Genomic DNA, 16,501 nt, shown 5'->3' with positions numbered 1-16,501 from the left:
TGCTTTAAGTTTTCTGTCTTGACGCTTTGATGTCTTCCTTGGTCTACCTGTATGTTTGCCTTTAACAACCTTCCCATGTTGTTTGTATTTGGTCCAGAGTTTAGACACAGCTGACTGTGAACAACCAACATCTTTTGCAACATTGTGTGATGATTACCCTCTTTTAAGAGTTTGATAATCCTCTCCTTTGTTTCAATTAACATCTCTCGTGTTGCAGCCATGATTCATGTCAGTCCACTTGGTGCATCAACTCTCCAAGGTGTGATCACTCCTTTTTAGATGCAGACTAACGAGCAGGTCTGATTTGATGCAGGTGTTAGTTTTGGGGATGAAAATTTACAGGGTGATTCCATAATTTATTCCTCAGAATTGAGTGAGTCCGTATTTTTTTTCCCTCTGCTTGGTCTAAAAAGTAACCGTTACTGACTGCCACAATTTTTTTCCTGATTTCTTATAGTGTTTCTTAAAGCCAGAAAGTTGCCATTTGAAATGACTAGTTTTGTGTCATGTCTGTGATCTGCTTTTTTTTCTACAAAATGAAACAACTGAATGAACATCCTCCGAGGCCGGTGATTCCATAATTTTTGCCTCTTTCTTCTCGATTGTTCTGTCTGAGTTATTTCATTAGTTACGTCCTCCAAACCATCAACATGTCTATTAGACCCCATTCCTACCAGGCTGCTCAAGGAAGCCCTACCATTAATTAATGCTTCGATCTTAAATATGATCAATCTTTCTTTATTGGCATTTATCTGGCAATAATTAAACCATTACTTAAAAAGCCATCACTTGACCCAGCTATCTTAGGTAATTATAGGCCAACCTCCAACCTTCCTTTTCTCTCAAAAATTCTTGAAAGGGTAGTTGTAAAACAGCTAACTGATCATCTGCAGAGGAATGGTCTATTTGAAGAGTTTTGTCAGGTTTTAGAATTCATCATAGTACAGAAACAGCATTAGTGAAGGTTACAAATGATCTTCTTATGGCCTCAGACAGTGGACTCATTGCTGTGCTTGTCCTGTTAGACCTCAGTGCTGCTTTTGATACTGTTGACCATAAATTTTATTAGAGTTTAGAGCATGCCATAGGTATTAAAAGCACTGCGCTGCGGTGGTTTGAATCATATTTATCTAATAGATTACAATTTGTTCATGTAAATGGGGAGTCTTCTTCACAGACTAAGGTTAATTATGGAGTTCCACAAGGTTCTGTGCTAGGACCAGTTTTATTTACTTTATGCATGCTTCCCTTAGGCAGTATTATTAGAAAGCATTGCTTAAATTTTCATTGTTACGCAGTTGATACCCAGCTTTATTTATCCATGAAGCCAGAGGACACACACACCAATTAGTTAAACTGCAGGAATGTCTTACAGACATAAAGACATGGATGACCTCTAATTTCCTGCTTTTAAATTCAAATAAAACTGAAGTTATTGTACTTGGCCCCACAAATCTTAGAAACATGGTGTCTAACCAGATCCTTACTCTGGATGGCATTACCCTGACCTCTAGTAATACTGTGAGAAATCTTGGAGGATATGTCATTCAATGCGCATATTAAACAAATATGTAGGACTGCTTTTTTGCATTTGCGCAATATCTCTAAAATTAGAAAGGTCTTGTCTCAGAGTGATGCTGAAAAACTAATTCATGCATTTATTTCCTCTAGGCTGGACTATTGTAATTCATTATTATCAGGTTGTCCTAAAAGTTCCCTGAAAAGCCTTCAGTTAATTCAGAATGCTGCAGCTAGAGTACTGACTAGAAGGAGAGAGCATATTTCACCCATATTGGCCTCTCTTCATGGCTTCCTGTTAATTCTAGAATAGAATTTAAAATTCTTCTTCTTACTTATAAGGTTTTGAATAATCAGGTCCCGTCTTATCTTAGGGACCTCATAGTACCATATCACCCCAATAGAGCGCTTCGCTCTCAGACTGCAGGCTTACTTGTACAACCCCTGGCAAAAATTATGGAATCACCGGCCTCGGAGGATGTTCATTCAGTTGTTTAATTTTGTAGAAAAAAAGCAGATCACAGACATGACACAAAACTAAAGTCATTTCAAATGGCAACTTTCTGGCTTTAAGAAACACTATAAGAAATCAAGAAAAAAAATTGTGGCAGTCAGTAACGGTTACTTTTTTAGACCAAGCAGAGGGGAAAAAAAAATATGGAATCATGAAAAACAAAAGAACGCTCCAACACATCACTAGTATTTTGTTGCACCTTTTATAACAGCTTGCAGTCTCTGAGGCATGGACTTAATGAGTGACAAACAGTACTCTTCATCAATCTGGCTCCAGCTTTAGAAATGACTTTAGTTTTGTGTCATGTCTGTGATCTGCTTTTTTTTCTACAAAATTAAACAACTGAATGAACATCCTCCGAGGCCGGTGATTCCATAATTATTGCCAGGGGTTGTAGTTCCTAGGGTTTTTAAGAGTAGAATGGGAGGCAGAGCCTCAGCTTTCAGACTTCTCTCCTGTGGAACACGCTCCCAATTCGGATCAGGGAGACAGACACCCTCTCTACTTTTAAGATTAGGCTTAAACTTTCCTTTTTGCTAAAGCTTATAGTTAGGGCTGGATCAGGTGACCCTGAACCATCCCTTAGTTATACTGCTATAGACCTAGACTGCTGGGGGGTTCCCATGATGCACTGTTTCTTTCTCTTTTTGCTCTGTATGCACCACTCTGCATTTAATCATTAGTGATTGATCTCTGCTCTCTTCCACAGCATGTCTTTTCCCTGATTCTCTCCCCTCAGCCCCAACCAGTCCCAGCAGAACACTGCCCCCTCCCTGAGCCTGGTTCTGCTGGAGGTTTCTTCCTGTTAAAGGGAGTTTTTCCTTCCCACTGTCGCCAAGTGCTTGCTCACAGGGGGTCGTTTTGACCGTTGGGGTTTTTCTGTAATTATTGTATGGCTTTTGCCTTACAATATAAAGCGCCTGGGGCAACTGTTTGTTGTGATTTGGCGCTATATAAATAAAATTGATTTGATTTGATAAAAACAAAATGAGTACCAGGTGTATAACAAGCATTGATCAAACACAATTACACAAAGGGAATTCCTTTCCAAAAACATGCAGATGATTCATAAAGATGGATACTGTCACTTAATGGAAATATGACTTGCTGCCATCATTGCTTATTGGCGTAATACAGTACAAAAAAATGTAAAGATAAAAGAAGGTGTATCTCTGTCTCTGTCCTCTCCACGTGGTGTTTGTCATCAGGTGATCCACAACCTGAGCATGTGGTCGGCCAAGAATAAGGTGATGACGTACGACCAGTGCAAGTCTGATGCAGCCATTGCCCGAAAGGACATGAAACTGGGGCCATTCGATGTCTGCAGGAAGGTGTTCGCCGCGGGGGAGGAGACCGCCCACATGAGCCCTTATCGACAAATCAGACCTCTTCTTTCATGACTATTCACTAGCGCCCCTCTTTGTGCAAGAGAACTACCTGCATGTCCGGCCAGCAGCGGCTCGGTGCGAGACGAGGCAGTGTTTTGAAATTGTTCAGTTTTTGTGTAGTTTCCATTAATTTATAAAAATTGTTAGAATTATTTACAGTCCCCCCCCCCCCTTTTTTTTTTTTTTTTGGTTCTCTTGACCTCAGTGGCGATCTGAAGTCTCACCTGGTGTTGCTTAGCAAGACGGCTGATTCAATCTGTGATGGAGACCTGGTGGACAGACGAATCCGCTCTGGGCAGAACTGGTCTCTACTACCCACTCAGGTAACGGACATCAATAATGTTGTTTATTACCTTTAATATTTACACATATATATATATATGATGCCTTATCTTTCTTATGTCTTATTTATTATTATATATACTTTTTTCTTGAGCCACTTGGGTGGGTAGGGAGAGTTCCCATGGGATAAAAAAGCTTTTCAACCTACCATCCCTGGTTCTCAAGACCAGGCACCTAAGTGGCTCTACTCTACTCTTTTCTACACTTCATTTTACTCTTCCTTTTAGATATTTAGATATACCTTAGCATACTAGCATAGTTCCACCATAGAAATGGAATATAATATATACCTTACTGAATTTCATGTGATGCAGTTAAGAGGCGTCCTTCATGGTTCACTTCTAGAACCACTTTGGTTTGGTTTCTACATTCTACTTCTCAGACAATTATTGTTTCAAATCCAGTTGAATTGTTACTTTAAACCAAGTGCCCCTGAGAATAGATTTGGGCAGCTCTAAACCCAACAAGGTTCATAAACTTGCAGCTGTAAATGAACACTGCCAAATGTGTGTTGGTGTGTCTGTCTGTGTGCAAGAGGATTCAGGCAGATTTATCTTTGGGTTGGTCTGTGCCTTTCTATCTAGGCCATCTATGCCAGTGTGTTACCAGGTGAGCTGATGAGGGGCTACATGAGTCAGTTCCCCACCTTCCCCAGCTGGCTGGGCAAGCACTCCTCCACCAGCAAACATTCCCGTATCGTACAGGAGCTCGCCTCACATATGAGTTAAGGTGAGCCGGATCCTGCAGTGGTAGTATAGCTCTTTGGTCTGGTCCAAACACGAGTCCAATGTCACGTTTAGTTTTTGTGTTCACATGGGCTTTGTTAAAATGCATCTGAGGGGTAAATAATTACTTGGTGGGTAACATCTGCTGGATATGAACTTGTGGAGGAAAAACGCAAGTTTGTTTGGACTGTGAGTCGATCAGGCTGAATGTTGTTGCCAGTTTATTGATGGGACTTAATCTCTGCTGTAAATAATAACTTTTAGCTTGAAATGAGGCAGTGTGATGACTAATATTTTAATTTTATTTTAACCTTTATTTAACCAGGTTAGTCCGATTGAGGTCGAAAGCTTATTTGCAATGGAGACCTGGGCAATTATAAAGTTTCCAATTCACCTAGTGTACCCGAAGGAAACCCACACAAACAGACGCAGACAATATATTAATATTGGACTACAGCTGCTGTGAAATCTAGAGTATATTTTAATAAAATGAGAAACGACTCAAATACACAACCTAGGTTGTAAAAATTACATGTTACCAGTTACACAATCATCTGGCCTAATTCTGTCACGTCATACAGTTCCAGTACATACAGTTTGGGGAAAATTAGCAGATTATTTTACATTATTTATTCCAGGTTATTTTCTAATTGCACTGCTTCTTTCACACTATAAACCTCTTTGGAATTTGCTTCCAGGCAATCTGAGACCATCTTCTTCTGGTTCTTTGGGTTACACCAGAACTTTAAATAACAGCTTTCACACCAAAGACAGTGAGTTGGTTAAAGATTCACACACTACTTTTGCTTTCTTGCTGCAGGACACTGAGCAGCAGACAAGCTGTGAACCTGGACTACCTGCCGTACCTGCGGCAGGCGCTGCTGAGTCCACTTCAGAGGCAGGGAGCAGAGGGCGCCGGCCAGGCTGTGCAGCTACTGGATGACTACCAACTCATCAAGGAGGACGTGGACAGTATCATGGAGATCAGCATCTGGGGTGGCCAGCCTGACCCCTACTCCAAACTGGACTCTAAGGTCAGCATGATGAGCTGGATTTTGATTGGTGTCATGGTTGAGAATTCTTTTGATTTGCACTTTGTTGAGGGGCAGCTGGCTTACTGACACACGGGGGCTGTCTTACAGCCAGCACAAGTGACACTGCTAGTTCCGGTGGCGCGGACCGAACGGTCCCCCTTAAAAATCGGTTCACGGATTATCACGTCGTTTCTGCTTCAAACTGCACTCCAGTCATCATCTATCTCAGCGACAGAGATCTGAAGCTTTTGTCCAACAATCATTTACGCATAAATTCAGCATTATTTCATCATAAAAGACAGATGAAGCGATCAGAGCGCCGTGGCTACACGAGCTGCTAGCTCATGTGTTCACTGCACATCGGCCATTTCAAAGCATCATGGAATTTTGCAGAGTTTCTGCTTAAAATGGCCTCGTTTCTGCTTAACCGGACTTTAGAATGATTTAAGAGGTTTTACCTTGTCTTCTGCTGGTTAATAATCACATCAATCCATTTGACCGCTTTGGGTGAAGAGACTCAATCTCAGCTGACCTGCTGTGGTCCGCAATGACGCATGCACAGAGAAGCAAGGCGGATAGATTTTTAGGGGGGACTGTTCGGTCTGCGACACCGGTCATATTTACACACAGCACACGTGTCCTCTAAATCACAGTAAGTTGAGGTGTGGTTGGGCACAGATCCTGTGCTTTTATTGTCCATCACCAGAAGGCATTTGTACCTCAGGCTTCCAAAAACCTATTTAAAGTCCAGTGATGAACAAACCTCACAACGATTAATTTTGTAAAAATCAATATAAACACACAGAGGTGAATATGTCAATAATACAAGGATCACACAATAAAGCATAAATGCCTGTTTCCATTGTAGTCACAACTAACCTGACCAGTTTACAACTGCAGGTCTGGACATCATCACCAGCAGCAGTGGACACTTTTAATGAGATTTTTCAAATGTGCAGTTTACCGAGTGTTTTTAGTTTGTCTAGTGTCATGTCAGTATTCTAAAACAAAAATGCACTAACTATATTTTTGTCTCGACTGAAACAACAACCCCCCCAAAACATCCGAAAAGCACACGCCAAAAACGGTCAAACCACCCCTTAAAGGGTAAACGCTGACTGGTGGCTGCTGTGCACTCTGTTGTTCATCCGTTAATTTTGTGGGACTTCTTTGTTTTTTGGAGAAGCTGGAGATATTTCCTGTTTGTTTCATGCAGGTGAAGGCAGCATTCACGCGTACGTATAACCGAGAGGCTCATCTGACACCATACTCCCTACAAATAACGAAGAAGGGACGCCGTGGGGGTGGAGCAGAGTTGGAGTTGGGAGCGGAGGACATGGACCAAGAGGCCCAGGAGTCTGAGAACGAGGGGGACAGTCTGAAAGTCGATGCCATGATTAAAGTAAGGACAGATGGAACATGCAAAAAGCCTTGTGTGATCACAGTCACAGCTTCTTCATTAGCAACACCCCCACCCCAAAAAATCCTTTAAACTTTGTTGTGTTTCTTTCTGTAGCAGAAGAAGACAAAACCCACCAAGGAGTCTAAAGAGAAGACAGAAGATTCTGGGAAAGGAAAAGGCAAGGGGAAAGGAAAAGGCAAGGCTAAGAAATGAGGAGGTCCTGTTCGTCATCTTTGTAAATCTCGCACTGTTCTATTAATGAGCCAAAATAACAAAGCCAGAGTTTAAACGGTTTGGTCCTGCAGCCATAGCACGTTATTTTTACTCTCCATCCGCCCCGTCAGGATCATGTTTTCTCCTCTTCAGTACAATGGTCTACTGTGAATGTGACGTCAGTGAAACAGTTACTTTTTGCTCCCACTGTGGAAATCTGTATGTCTCTATTTTTTTTTCGTTCTGCTTAATTAACAGAAATGACTTCAGGACATTTGTTGTAAATTTCAATTTTGTAAAACAAAAAAAAAAAGGACTAATAGAGAAATATATCTGTGTTCTAGTGAATGACTAGTGCCTGTTTCATCCAGCAAAAAGGTTACTGGTACAAAACTACCTGAGGTTTGCATTAGCATATTCACCAAGTGGATTTATATTGCAGATCAACATTTCCAAATATTTTACAGAGAGACAAACTGCAGGTGATCAGTTATTATATAACTTTTGACTAAATATACACTTATGTATTCTTTTGTGATGTTCTCTGTATGGTTGCAATTTAGAAAATGGAAGCTAAAACCAGGTAATGATTGAGATCAAGGGCTCATCACTTTTGATATCCAAATCAGGTGACCTGTGTAGAAATTACAGCAGGATTTTGTATGTGGGCCACAGCTTTTGAGAGACCAGACAAATGGACATCTGCTTATTCAAATGCACATTTATGTGTGCACACAAAATGTAAATATTACATAAACATTCCAGTTGAATGTACAGTTTCCTGTGAACATAAGAGCTGCAGCCAACAGGCCTTCAACCCAACTAGTAGTTTTTGTCCCCATCTTCAATTAAACTATTTTGGTGATGTAAAATATTCACACATGATGTTTTGTCCATCAACGTTCCACTTCATCAGTCTGCAGGTATTTGGAAGAGTCCGTGATCTTCTTCAGCTGTTGAGCGCTTAGAGGCTCACAGCACATCGGACACACGGTCTCCGTCTCCAGTAACCTAGAAACACATTCAGTCAATGTCTGAGTGACACTGAGGATACACAAATGCTGTAACAGTCCAGTTAATTTTGTCTCATTTCTTTCAGTGTCTCTCCTCGCTCTGCCTTTAAACCTAAAATCCGAGGTTGGGTGAATGCCTGAGCATGGTTTAAAAATAAACGCCCGAGCTTTGAATCAAGGATGGTACCTGCTTTCCTCAAATCAGCGAGTGTCAGTGCTGAATTTCATTCCATGTCTCTGTTGCGGCTGGATACACCCAGACTGCACTGTCCCGTACATGCGAGGGGTTTTTAATGGAAATAATTGTGATGGGGTGGCACATTTTGTCCAATGTGAGCGAAAAGCTGTTATATACATATGTGTGTATGTATATATATATATATATATATATATATATACATACATACATACACACATATACGGGACTTTTGCTTTGGCCGGTGAGTGCAAATGCCCGGTTTATACAATGACTTTTTAGATTAGATGAGTTTTACTGTATAATAATTTCACACTTTATATAAGATTGTGGGTTCACAGGGAGATACCTATATAGTAAAAGCTAAGTGGCCTCTGGGTGCGTAACTTCAAACTGGAGAGAGCTGATATTTGCCATTTGGCATGCTTATGTATTTTGGGTCAAGGATGAACGCAAGAGATATTAGGTAACAACAGTGAACATTGGATGTTGACCTCATCATTACTGATGATGGTGGTAACTTGGTAACTACACAAGCTCTGAACAAAGGAAATATCTCAGCCTTGCCAGTTGTAAATCATGGCATCTACATTTGCCAAATAATAAACACAATTCACAAAACTTTCTCATTTTAAATTCCTGCACTTTCAGTTAAAATCATTATAGAAACTTTGCATAATTTATCACGCTTCAAAAATGTCAGTTACACATTTTATAAACACTACCCACTCTTGAGCTCATGGATCCCCATGGGCAACACGCTAGAAATGCTAAAATGATATATAATTTTCTTTTCAAGTGAACTAATTGGCTCAGTAAAAGGGTTGTGCAATAATAACTCTTGTGCTGCGACACTGTGCTCCACTTACAGAATGAATTGTGAATAAAGAGCTGGAAATTCACAGTGAGGACAAACTGACCAATCTTCTTTCAGCATATGTCGACCCTAAGAAACAATGAAGTTTAAGACCAAATGATTAAAAATGCAAACTAAATAAAGCTTTCATTTAAAGGATATGAAATGATTTAGTGTTCATACTGTGGCGATGCAGTAGGGCAAGTTGTTTTTGCAGGAGACACACAGCAGCTCAGTCTGTGGAAGCTGGAAGCCACAGAATGGACACGGAGTCGTTTCCTCTTCGAGTTCTGATGTATCTGGACGGCTGTAATACAGTCGGATGGGAGGGAAGAGCAGACAGAATGAACTGATACATACATACAATACATACATGCATGAAAGCACATACATTTAATGTGTGTGAGTTACAGTGTTTAAAAGGTTTTGAGTGTGACCTATTTTTAACTAGGTCACAGTTATCACATGCAAATGTGTTCAAGTTCTGAAAATGACATCAGGTAGTGCTGAGTTACCGAACCATGTCTTCAATTTTGGTTCTGTACTTCGAGTCGATGTTGCTGCGGTATTCCGGTCTCATCAACATGGCAGCAAAGCTGAAAGCCGAGTTCCTCAGCTTGGCACGGTGACACTCGATCACCGTTGACGTCAGAATTGGCACAACATCTGCACAAACACAATGGCACATTTCTGCTGGACAATGTTTGTTTGTGCTATTTTTGATCAGTGTTGGAAAACTCACATGTTGGAAATTTGCTGATATTGTTGCTCACACGAATTAGCATGCGTGCTGCTTTTAGGTGGTCTTTTCTCTTTACGTGGATCTACAAAAATAAAAAAGTCATGATGACACGACAACATACAGAAGTCTTTGTGTGCAACACTAACAAACTGGATTTTCAAAAAGGAAACCATCCAGAAACACTACTGATAACTGTCATCACACTTCATTAACCATGTGTTTGCAAACAACCTACATTTTGCTGCAGATGTTATTACAGCTTTATAAAATATTACAAAACTGTTTCAACATAGGCCGTAGAATTTTAATGACAAAATGTATACATCTTTGCAATGCAGTTGTTTTCAGCAACAATCATATCACCTATAAATTAAGACGTGACCACATTACTAGATTTGTCCAACCAGATATTCAATTTAAGCAATGTGAATCTAAATAAATAAATGCATAATCTCCCCTGTTGCCCATGGGGATCCACAGGTTATAAATTGGGTAGTATTTATACATACTACCCGAGGGTGGTATAAAATGTGCAAACTTTCTATAATGAGTTGGAATGGTGTGTGAGTCCAGAATGATTTTAGAAAAGTAAGATCTCACAGTTTTAGAACTCAACCCTTTTATTTCCTGTTAATTATGTAATTTTTAAATGTTAATTTTACTGTCTTAATGTATTTACAAATTGTTTAGGTTCTTGTTATCATATCACACTATATTATTAACATTATTAATACGCCTATCTCGGACATGAACGAGCAAGCTCGTCAGCATCTCACCATGTCCTTTAGGTCCTTCAGACTTTTTTCAGTAAAATGGTTCTTGGGAGCATGAGCATGACAAACCTTCTACAACGAGTTGACAGTAAGGCTGCACAATATAGCCAAATTATTGTATGTCAATTTTGTCATATAAATTGTCATTTAAATGCCACTTACACTCACAAAATATAAACGCAACACTTTTGGTTTTGCTCCCTTTTGTATGAGTATAACTCAAAGATCTAAAACTTTTTCCACATACACAATTCACCATTTCCCTCAAATATTGTTCACAAATCAGTCTAAATCTGTGATAGTTGAGCACTTCTCCTTGCTGAGATAATCCTCCCACCTCAACAGGTGTGCCATATCAAGTGCTGATTAGGACACCGATGATTAGTGCACAGGTGTGCCTTAGACTGTCCACAATAAAAGGCCACTCTGAAGTGAGTTTTGTTTTATTGGGGGGATACCAGTCAGTATCTGGTGTGACCACCATTTGCCTCATGCAGTGCAACACATCTCCTTCACATAGGGTTGATCAGGTTGTCCAATTGTGGCCTGTGGAATGTTGGCCCACTCCTCTTCAATGGCTGTGCGAAGTTGCTGGATATTGGCAGGAACGGGTACACGCTGTCGTATACGCCGGTCCAGAGCATCCCAAACATGCTCAATGGGTGACATGTCCGGTGAGTATGCCGGCCATGGCAAGAACTGGACATTTTCAGCTTCCAAGAATTGTGTACAGATCCTTGCAACATGAGGTGATGTTCTTGAATGTATGCACACAATGGCTTCAGATCTTGTCCACGGTATCTCTGTGCATTCAAAATGCCATCAATAAAATGCACCTGGTTCTTCGTCCATAACAGACGCCTGCCCATACCATAACCCCCCCACCCGCCACCATGGGCCACTCGATCCACAACATTGACATCAGAAAACCGCTCACCCACACGACGCCCAACACGCTGTCTGCCATCTACCCGGGACAGTGTGAACCGGGACTCAATCCGTGAAGAGAACCAACCTCTCCAACGGGCAAACGCCAGTGAATGTGAGCATTTGCCCACTCAGTCGGTTACGACGACGAACTGGAGTCAGGTCGAGACCCGATGAGGCGAGCATGCAGATGAGCTTCCCTGAGACGGTTTCTGACGGTTTGTGCAGAAATTCTTTGGTTAGCAAGCAAACCGATTGTTTCAGCAGCTGGCCGAGTGCTGGTCTCAGACGATCTTGGAGGTGAAACCTTGCCTGATATGGAGGTTCTGGGCTGGTGTGGTTTACACGTGGTCTGCGGTTGTGAGGCTGGTTGGATGTACTAGCCAAATTCTCTGAAACGCCTTTGGAGACGGCTTATGGTAGAGAAATGATCATTCAATACACAAGCAACAGCTCTGGTTGACATTCCTGCTGCCAGCATGCCAACTGCCCGCTCCCATCAAATCTTGCGACATCTGTGGCATTGTGCTGTGTGATAAAACTGCACCTTTCAGAGTGGCCTTTTATTGTGGGCAGTCTAAGGCACACCTGTGCACTAATCATGGTGTCTAATCAGCATTTTGATATGGCACACCTGTGAGTGGGATGGAGTATCTCAGCAAAGGAGAAGTGCTCACTATCACAGATTTAAACTGGTTTGTGAACAATATTTGAGGAAATGGGTGATATTGTGTATGTGGTAAAAAGTTTTAGATCTTTGAGTTCATCTCATACAAAATGGAGCAAACCAAAAGGGTTGCAATTTATATGTTTGTTGAGTGATAGTACTCTTACATGCTGTCCATATTTCTGAGCAGCTTAGGCGGGATAAAAAAAAAAGCTTTCAACCTACCATCCCTGGTTCTCAATTCCAGGCACCTAAGTCTCTGGCGCTCTCTCTTTATTACATCAATTATGAAGAATACAAAGTTTCTTCCACCAAAACAAATCTAGGCTTCATCTCGAATATACTTTCTATTCAACTGTAGCTGAACTTTCAGGTCTTCTTTTTTAAGAAAATCCTCCTCTACACCACTTCATCAGGAAGCTGGATTTAGATTTTAATCTCAATTTATATGAAGTATGTAGAGATCTGCTTTCAGTTTGAGTTAAGGAAAATAATTTTAGAAAAAAAAATGTATTTGAAATGGAATAACAAATGTTTGAAATACCAAGTGTCCCAATACTTTTGAGGGAAATTGAAAAAACACTGAGGAGTAGCATCTACATTTCATATATAGTGCAGCAATAAGAAAATATTAGAGTGGAATCCTGCAAATGGTGATACAAACATCAAATAGGGCACAAGTATAACCCCACTTCCAAAGAAGTTGGGACTTGTGTAAATTGTAAATAAAATCCTAAATTGTAAATAAAATCCTCTTCAACCTATGTTCAATGGATATCAATTCAATTTCAAATCAATCAATTTTATTTATATAGCGCCAAATCACAACAAACAGTTGCCCCAAGGCGCCTCATATTGCAAGGCAAAAGCCATACATAATTATGGAAAAACCCAACGGTCAAAACGACCCCCTGTGAGCAAGCACTTGGCAACAGTGGGAAGGAAAAACTCCCTTTTAACAGGAAGAAACCTCCAGCAGAACCAGGCTCCAGGGAGGGGCAGTCTTCTGCTGGGACTGGTTGGGGCTGAGGGGAGAGAATCAGGAAAAAGACATGCTATGGAGGGGAGCAGAGATCAATCACTAATGATTAAATGCAGAGTGGTGCATACAGAGCAAAAAGGAGAAAGAAACACACAGTGCATCATGGGAACCCCCCCAGCAGTCCCTAAGATAAGATGGACCTGATTATTCAAAACCTGTAAGTAGAAGAAGAATTTTAAATTCTATTCTCGAATTGAATACACCACAAAGACAAGATATTTAATTGTTCAAACTGATAAACTTTATTGTTTTTGTGCAAAATATTTGCTCATTTTGAAATGGATGCCTGCAACCACATTAAAAAAAGCTGGGACAGTGGTAGGTTTACCACTGTGTTCATCACCTTTCCTTCTAAAAACACTCAAAAGTTTGGGAATGAGGACACTAATTGTTGAAGCTTTGTAGATGGAATTCTTTCCCATTCTTGCTTGATGTACGACTTCAGTGTGTCAACAGTCCGAGGTCTCTGTTGTCGTATTTTGCGCTTCCATAATGCGCCACGCATTTTTCAGGTCTGGGCTGCAGGCAGGTCAGTCTAGTACCCGCACTCTTTACTACGAAGCCACGCTGTTGTAACACGTGCAGAATGTGCTTGGCATTGTTTTACACTGAAATAAGCAGGGACGTCCCTGAAAAAGACGTTGCTTGGATGGCAGCATGTGTTTGCTCCAAAATCTGGATGTCCCTTTCAGCATTGATGGTGATGGACCAAGGTAGCTTAGCCGCCGTTAGTTCCCTTCCAGCAGATCCCGAGCAGCCGGGAAAGCAGGCCGACTGGGTGACTGTGAGGAGGAAGCGTAGCCCTAAACAGAAGCCCCCGTGTACACCACCAACCCATTCACATTTCTAACCGTTTTTTCCCTACTCGGCGACACACCCACCGAGGATCAAACTCTGTTATTGGCGACTCTGTTTTGAGAAATGTGAAGTTAGCGACACCAGCAACCATAGTCAATTGTCTTCCGGGGGCCAGAGCAGGCGACAGTGAAGGGAATTTGAAACTGCTGGCTAAGGCAAGTGTAGATTTGGTAAGATGGTAATTCACGTCGGCAGTAATGACACCCGGTTACGCCAATCGGAGGTCACTAAAATTAACACTGAATCGGTGTGTAACTTTGCAAAAACAATGTCGGACTCTGTAGTTTTCTCTGGGCCCCTCCCCAATCGGACCGGGAGTGACATGTTTAGCCGCATGTTCTCCTTGAATTGCTGGCTGTCTGAGTGGGTGTCCAAAAAAATGAGGGTGGGGCTTCATAGATAATTGGCAAAGCTTCTGGGGAAAACCTGGTCTTGTTAGGAGAGACGGCATCCATCCCACTTTGGATGGAGCAGCTCTCATTTCTAGAAATCTGGCCAATTTTTTTAAATCCTCCAAACCGTGACTATCCAGGGTTGGGACCAGGATGCAGAGTTGTAGTCTTACACACCTCTCTGCAGCTTCTCTCCCCCTGCCATCCCCCCAATACCCCATCCCCGTAGAGACGGTGCCTGCTCCCAGACCACCAATAACCAGCAAAAATCCATTTAAGCATAAAAATTCAAAAAGAAAAAATAATATAGCACCTTCAACTGCACCACAGACTAAAACAGTTAAATGTGGTCTATTAAACATTAGGTCTCTCTCTTCTAAGTCCCTGTTAGTAAATGATATAATAATTGATCAACGTATTGATTTATTCTGCCTTACAGAAACCTGGTTACAGCAGGATGAATAGGTTAGTTTAAATGAGTCCACACCCCCGAGTCACACTAACTGCCAGAACACTCGTAGCCGGGCTGAGGCGGAGGATTAGCAGCAATCAATTAATTATTATTATTAACTAATCAAAAACCCAGACAGAGCTTTAATTCATTTGAAAGCTTGGACTCTTAGTCTTGTCCATCCAATTGGAAGTCCCAAAAAAACCAGTTTTATTTGTTGTCATCTATCGTCCTCCTGGTCGTTACTGTGAGTTTCTCTGTGAATTTTCAGACCTTTTGTCTGACTTAGTGCTTAGCTCAGATAAGATAATTATAGTGGGGCGATTTTAACATCCACACAGATGCTGAGAATGACAGCCTCAACACTGCATTTAATTAATTATTAGACTCAATTGGCTTTGCTCAAAATGTAAATGAGTCCACCCACCACTTTAATCATATCTTAGATCTTGTTCTGACTTATGGTATGGAAATTGAAGACTTAACAGTATTCCCTGAAAACTCCCTTCTGTCTGATCATTTCTTAATAACATTTACATTTACTCTGATGGACTACCCAGCAGTGGGGAATAAGTTTCATTACACTAGAAGTCTTTCAGAAAGCGCTGTAACTAGTTTAAGGATATGATTCCTTCTTTATGTTCTCTAATGCCATATACCAACACAGTGCAGAGTAGCTACCTAAACTCTGTGAGTGAGATAGAGTATCTCGTCATAGTTTTACATCCTCATTGAAGACAACTTGGATGCTGTAGCTCCTCTGAAAAAGAGAGCTTTAAATCAGAAGTGCCTGACTCCGTGGTATAACTCTCAAACTCGTAGCTTAAAGCAGATAACCCATAAGTTGGAGAGGAAATTGCGTCTCACTAATTTAGAAGATCTTCACTTAGCCTGGAAAAAGAGTCTGTTGCTCTATAAAAAGCCCTCCCGTAAAGCTAGGACATCTTACTACTCATCACTATTGAAGAAAATAAGAACAACCCCAGGTTTCTTTCAGCACTGTAGCCAGGCTGACAAAGAGTCAGAGCTCTATTGAGGCCGAGTATTCCTTCAACTTTAACTAGTAATGACTTCATGACTTTCTTGCTAATAAATTTTAACTATTAGAGAAAAAATTACTCATACCATCCCAAAGACATATCGTTATCTTTGGCTGCTTTCAGTGATGCCGGTATTTGGTTAGACTCTTTCTCTCCGATTGTTGCTGTCTGAGTATTTTCATTAGTTACTTCCTCCAAACCATCAACATGTCTATTAGACCCCATTCCTACCAGGCTGCTCAAGGAAGCCCTACCATTAATTAATGCTTCGATCTTAAATATGATCAATCTATCTTTATTAGTTGGCTATGTACCACAGGCTTTTAAGGTGGCAGTAATTAAACCATTACTTAAAAAGCCATCACTTGACCCAGCTATCTTAGCTAATTATAGGCCAATCTCCAACCT

The 16,501-nt window shown here is 41.0% G+C and overlaps 2 protein-coding genes across 3 annotated transcripts in view; one reads left to right on the top strand and one right to left on the bottom strand.

Moving 5' to 3' along the window:
* Positions 1–7,906, top strand: part of rfc1 (replication factor C (activator 1) 1) — a 40,322-nt gene extending 32,416 nt beyond the window's left edge. The window contains 7 exon segments of the mRNA XM_034187524.1: positions 3,241–3,399; positions 3,401–3,495; positions 3,626–3,743; positions 4,347–4,484; positions 5,300–5,521; positions 6,738–6,923; positions 7,038–7,906. Coding sequence (XP_034043415.1) covers positions 3,241–3,399; positions 3,401–3,495; positions 3,626–3,743; positions 4,347–4,484; positions 5,300–5,521; positions 6,738–6,923; positions 7,038–7,136 — 1,017 coding nt within the window. The 3' untranslated portion in view covers positions 7,137–7,906.
* Positions 7,384–16,501, bottom strand: part of wdr19 (WD repeat domain 19) — a 59,233-nt gene continuing 50,115 nt past the window's right edge. The window contains exons 32-36 of one of the 2 annotated variants that reach the window (XM_034187522.1): positions 9,944–10,025; positions 9,717–9,867; positions 9,385–9,508; positions 9,215–9,291; positions 7,384–8,147 (exon numbers count right to left, since the gene is read on the bottom strand). In XM_034187522.1, the coding sequence (XP_034043413.1) occupies positions 8,033–8,147; positions 9,215–9,291; positions 9,385–9,508; positions 9,717–9,867; positions 9,944–10,025 (549 nt within the window). In that variant the 3' untranslated portion in view covers positions 7,384–8,032. Of the gene's footprint in view, positions 8,148–9,210; positions 9,292–9,384; positions 9,509–9,716; positions 9,868–9,943; positions 10,026–16,501 lie in introns of both variants that reach the window. The other variant, XM_034187523.1, reaches the window with a different exon arrangement.

This window comes from Thalassophryne amazonica, chromosome 15 (assembly GCF_902500255.1).
Source record: "Thalassophryne amazonica chromosome 15, fThaAma1.1, whole genome shotgun sequence".
Classification (NCBI taxonomy): Eukaryota; Metazoa; Chordata; class Actinopteri; order Batrachoidiformes; family Batrachoididae; genus Thalassophryne; species Thalassophryne amazonica.
Note: the sequence above shows the minus strand (reverse complement) of the source record. Positions and strands in the feature narration are given on the sequence as shown.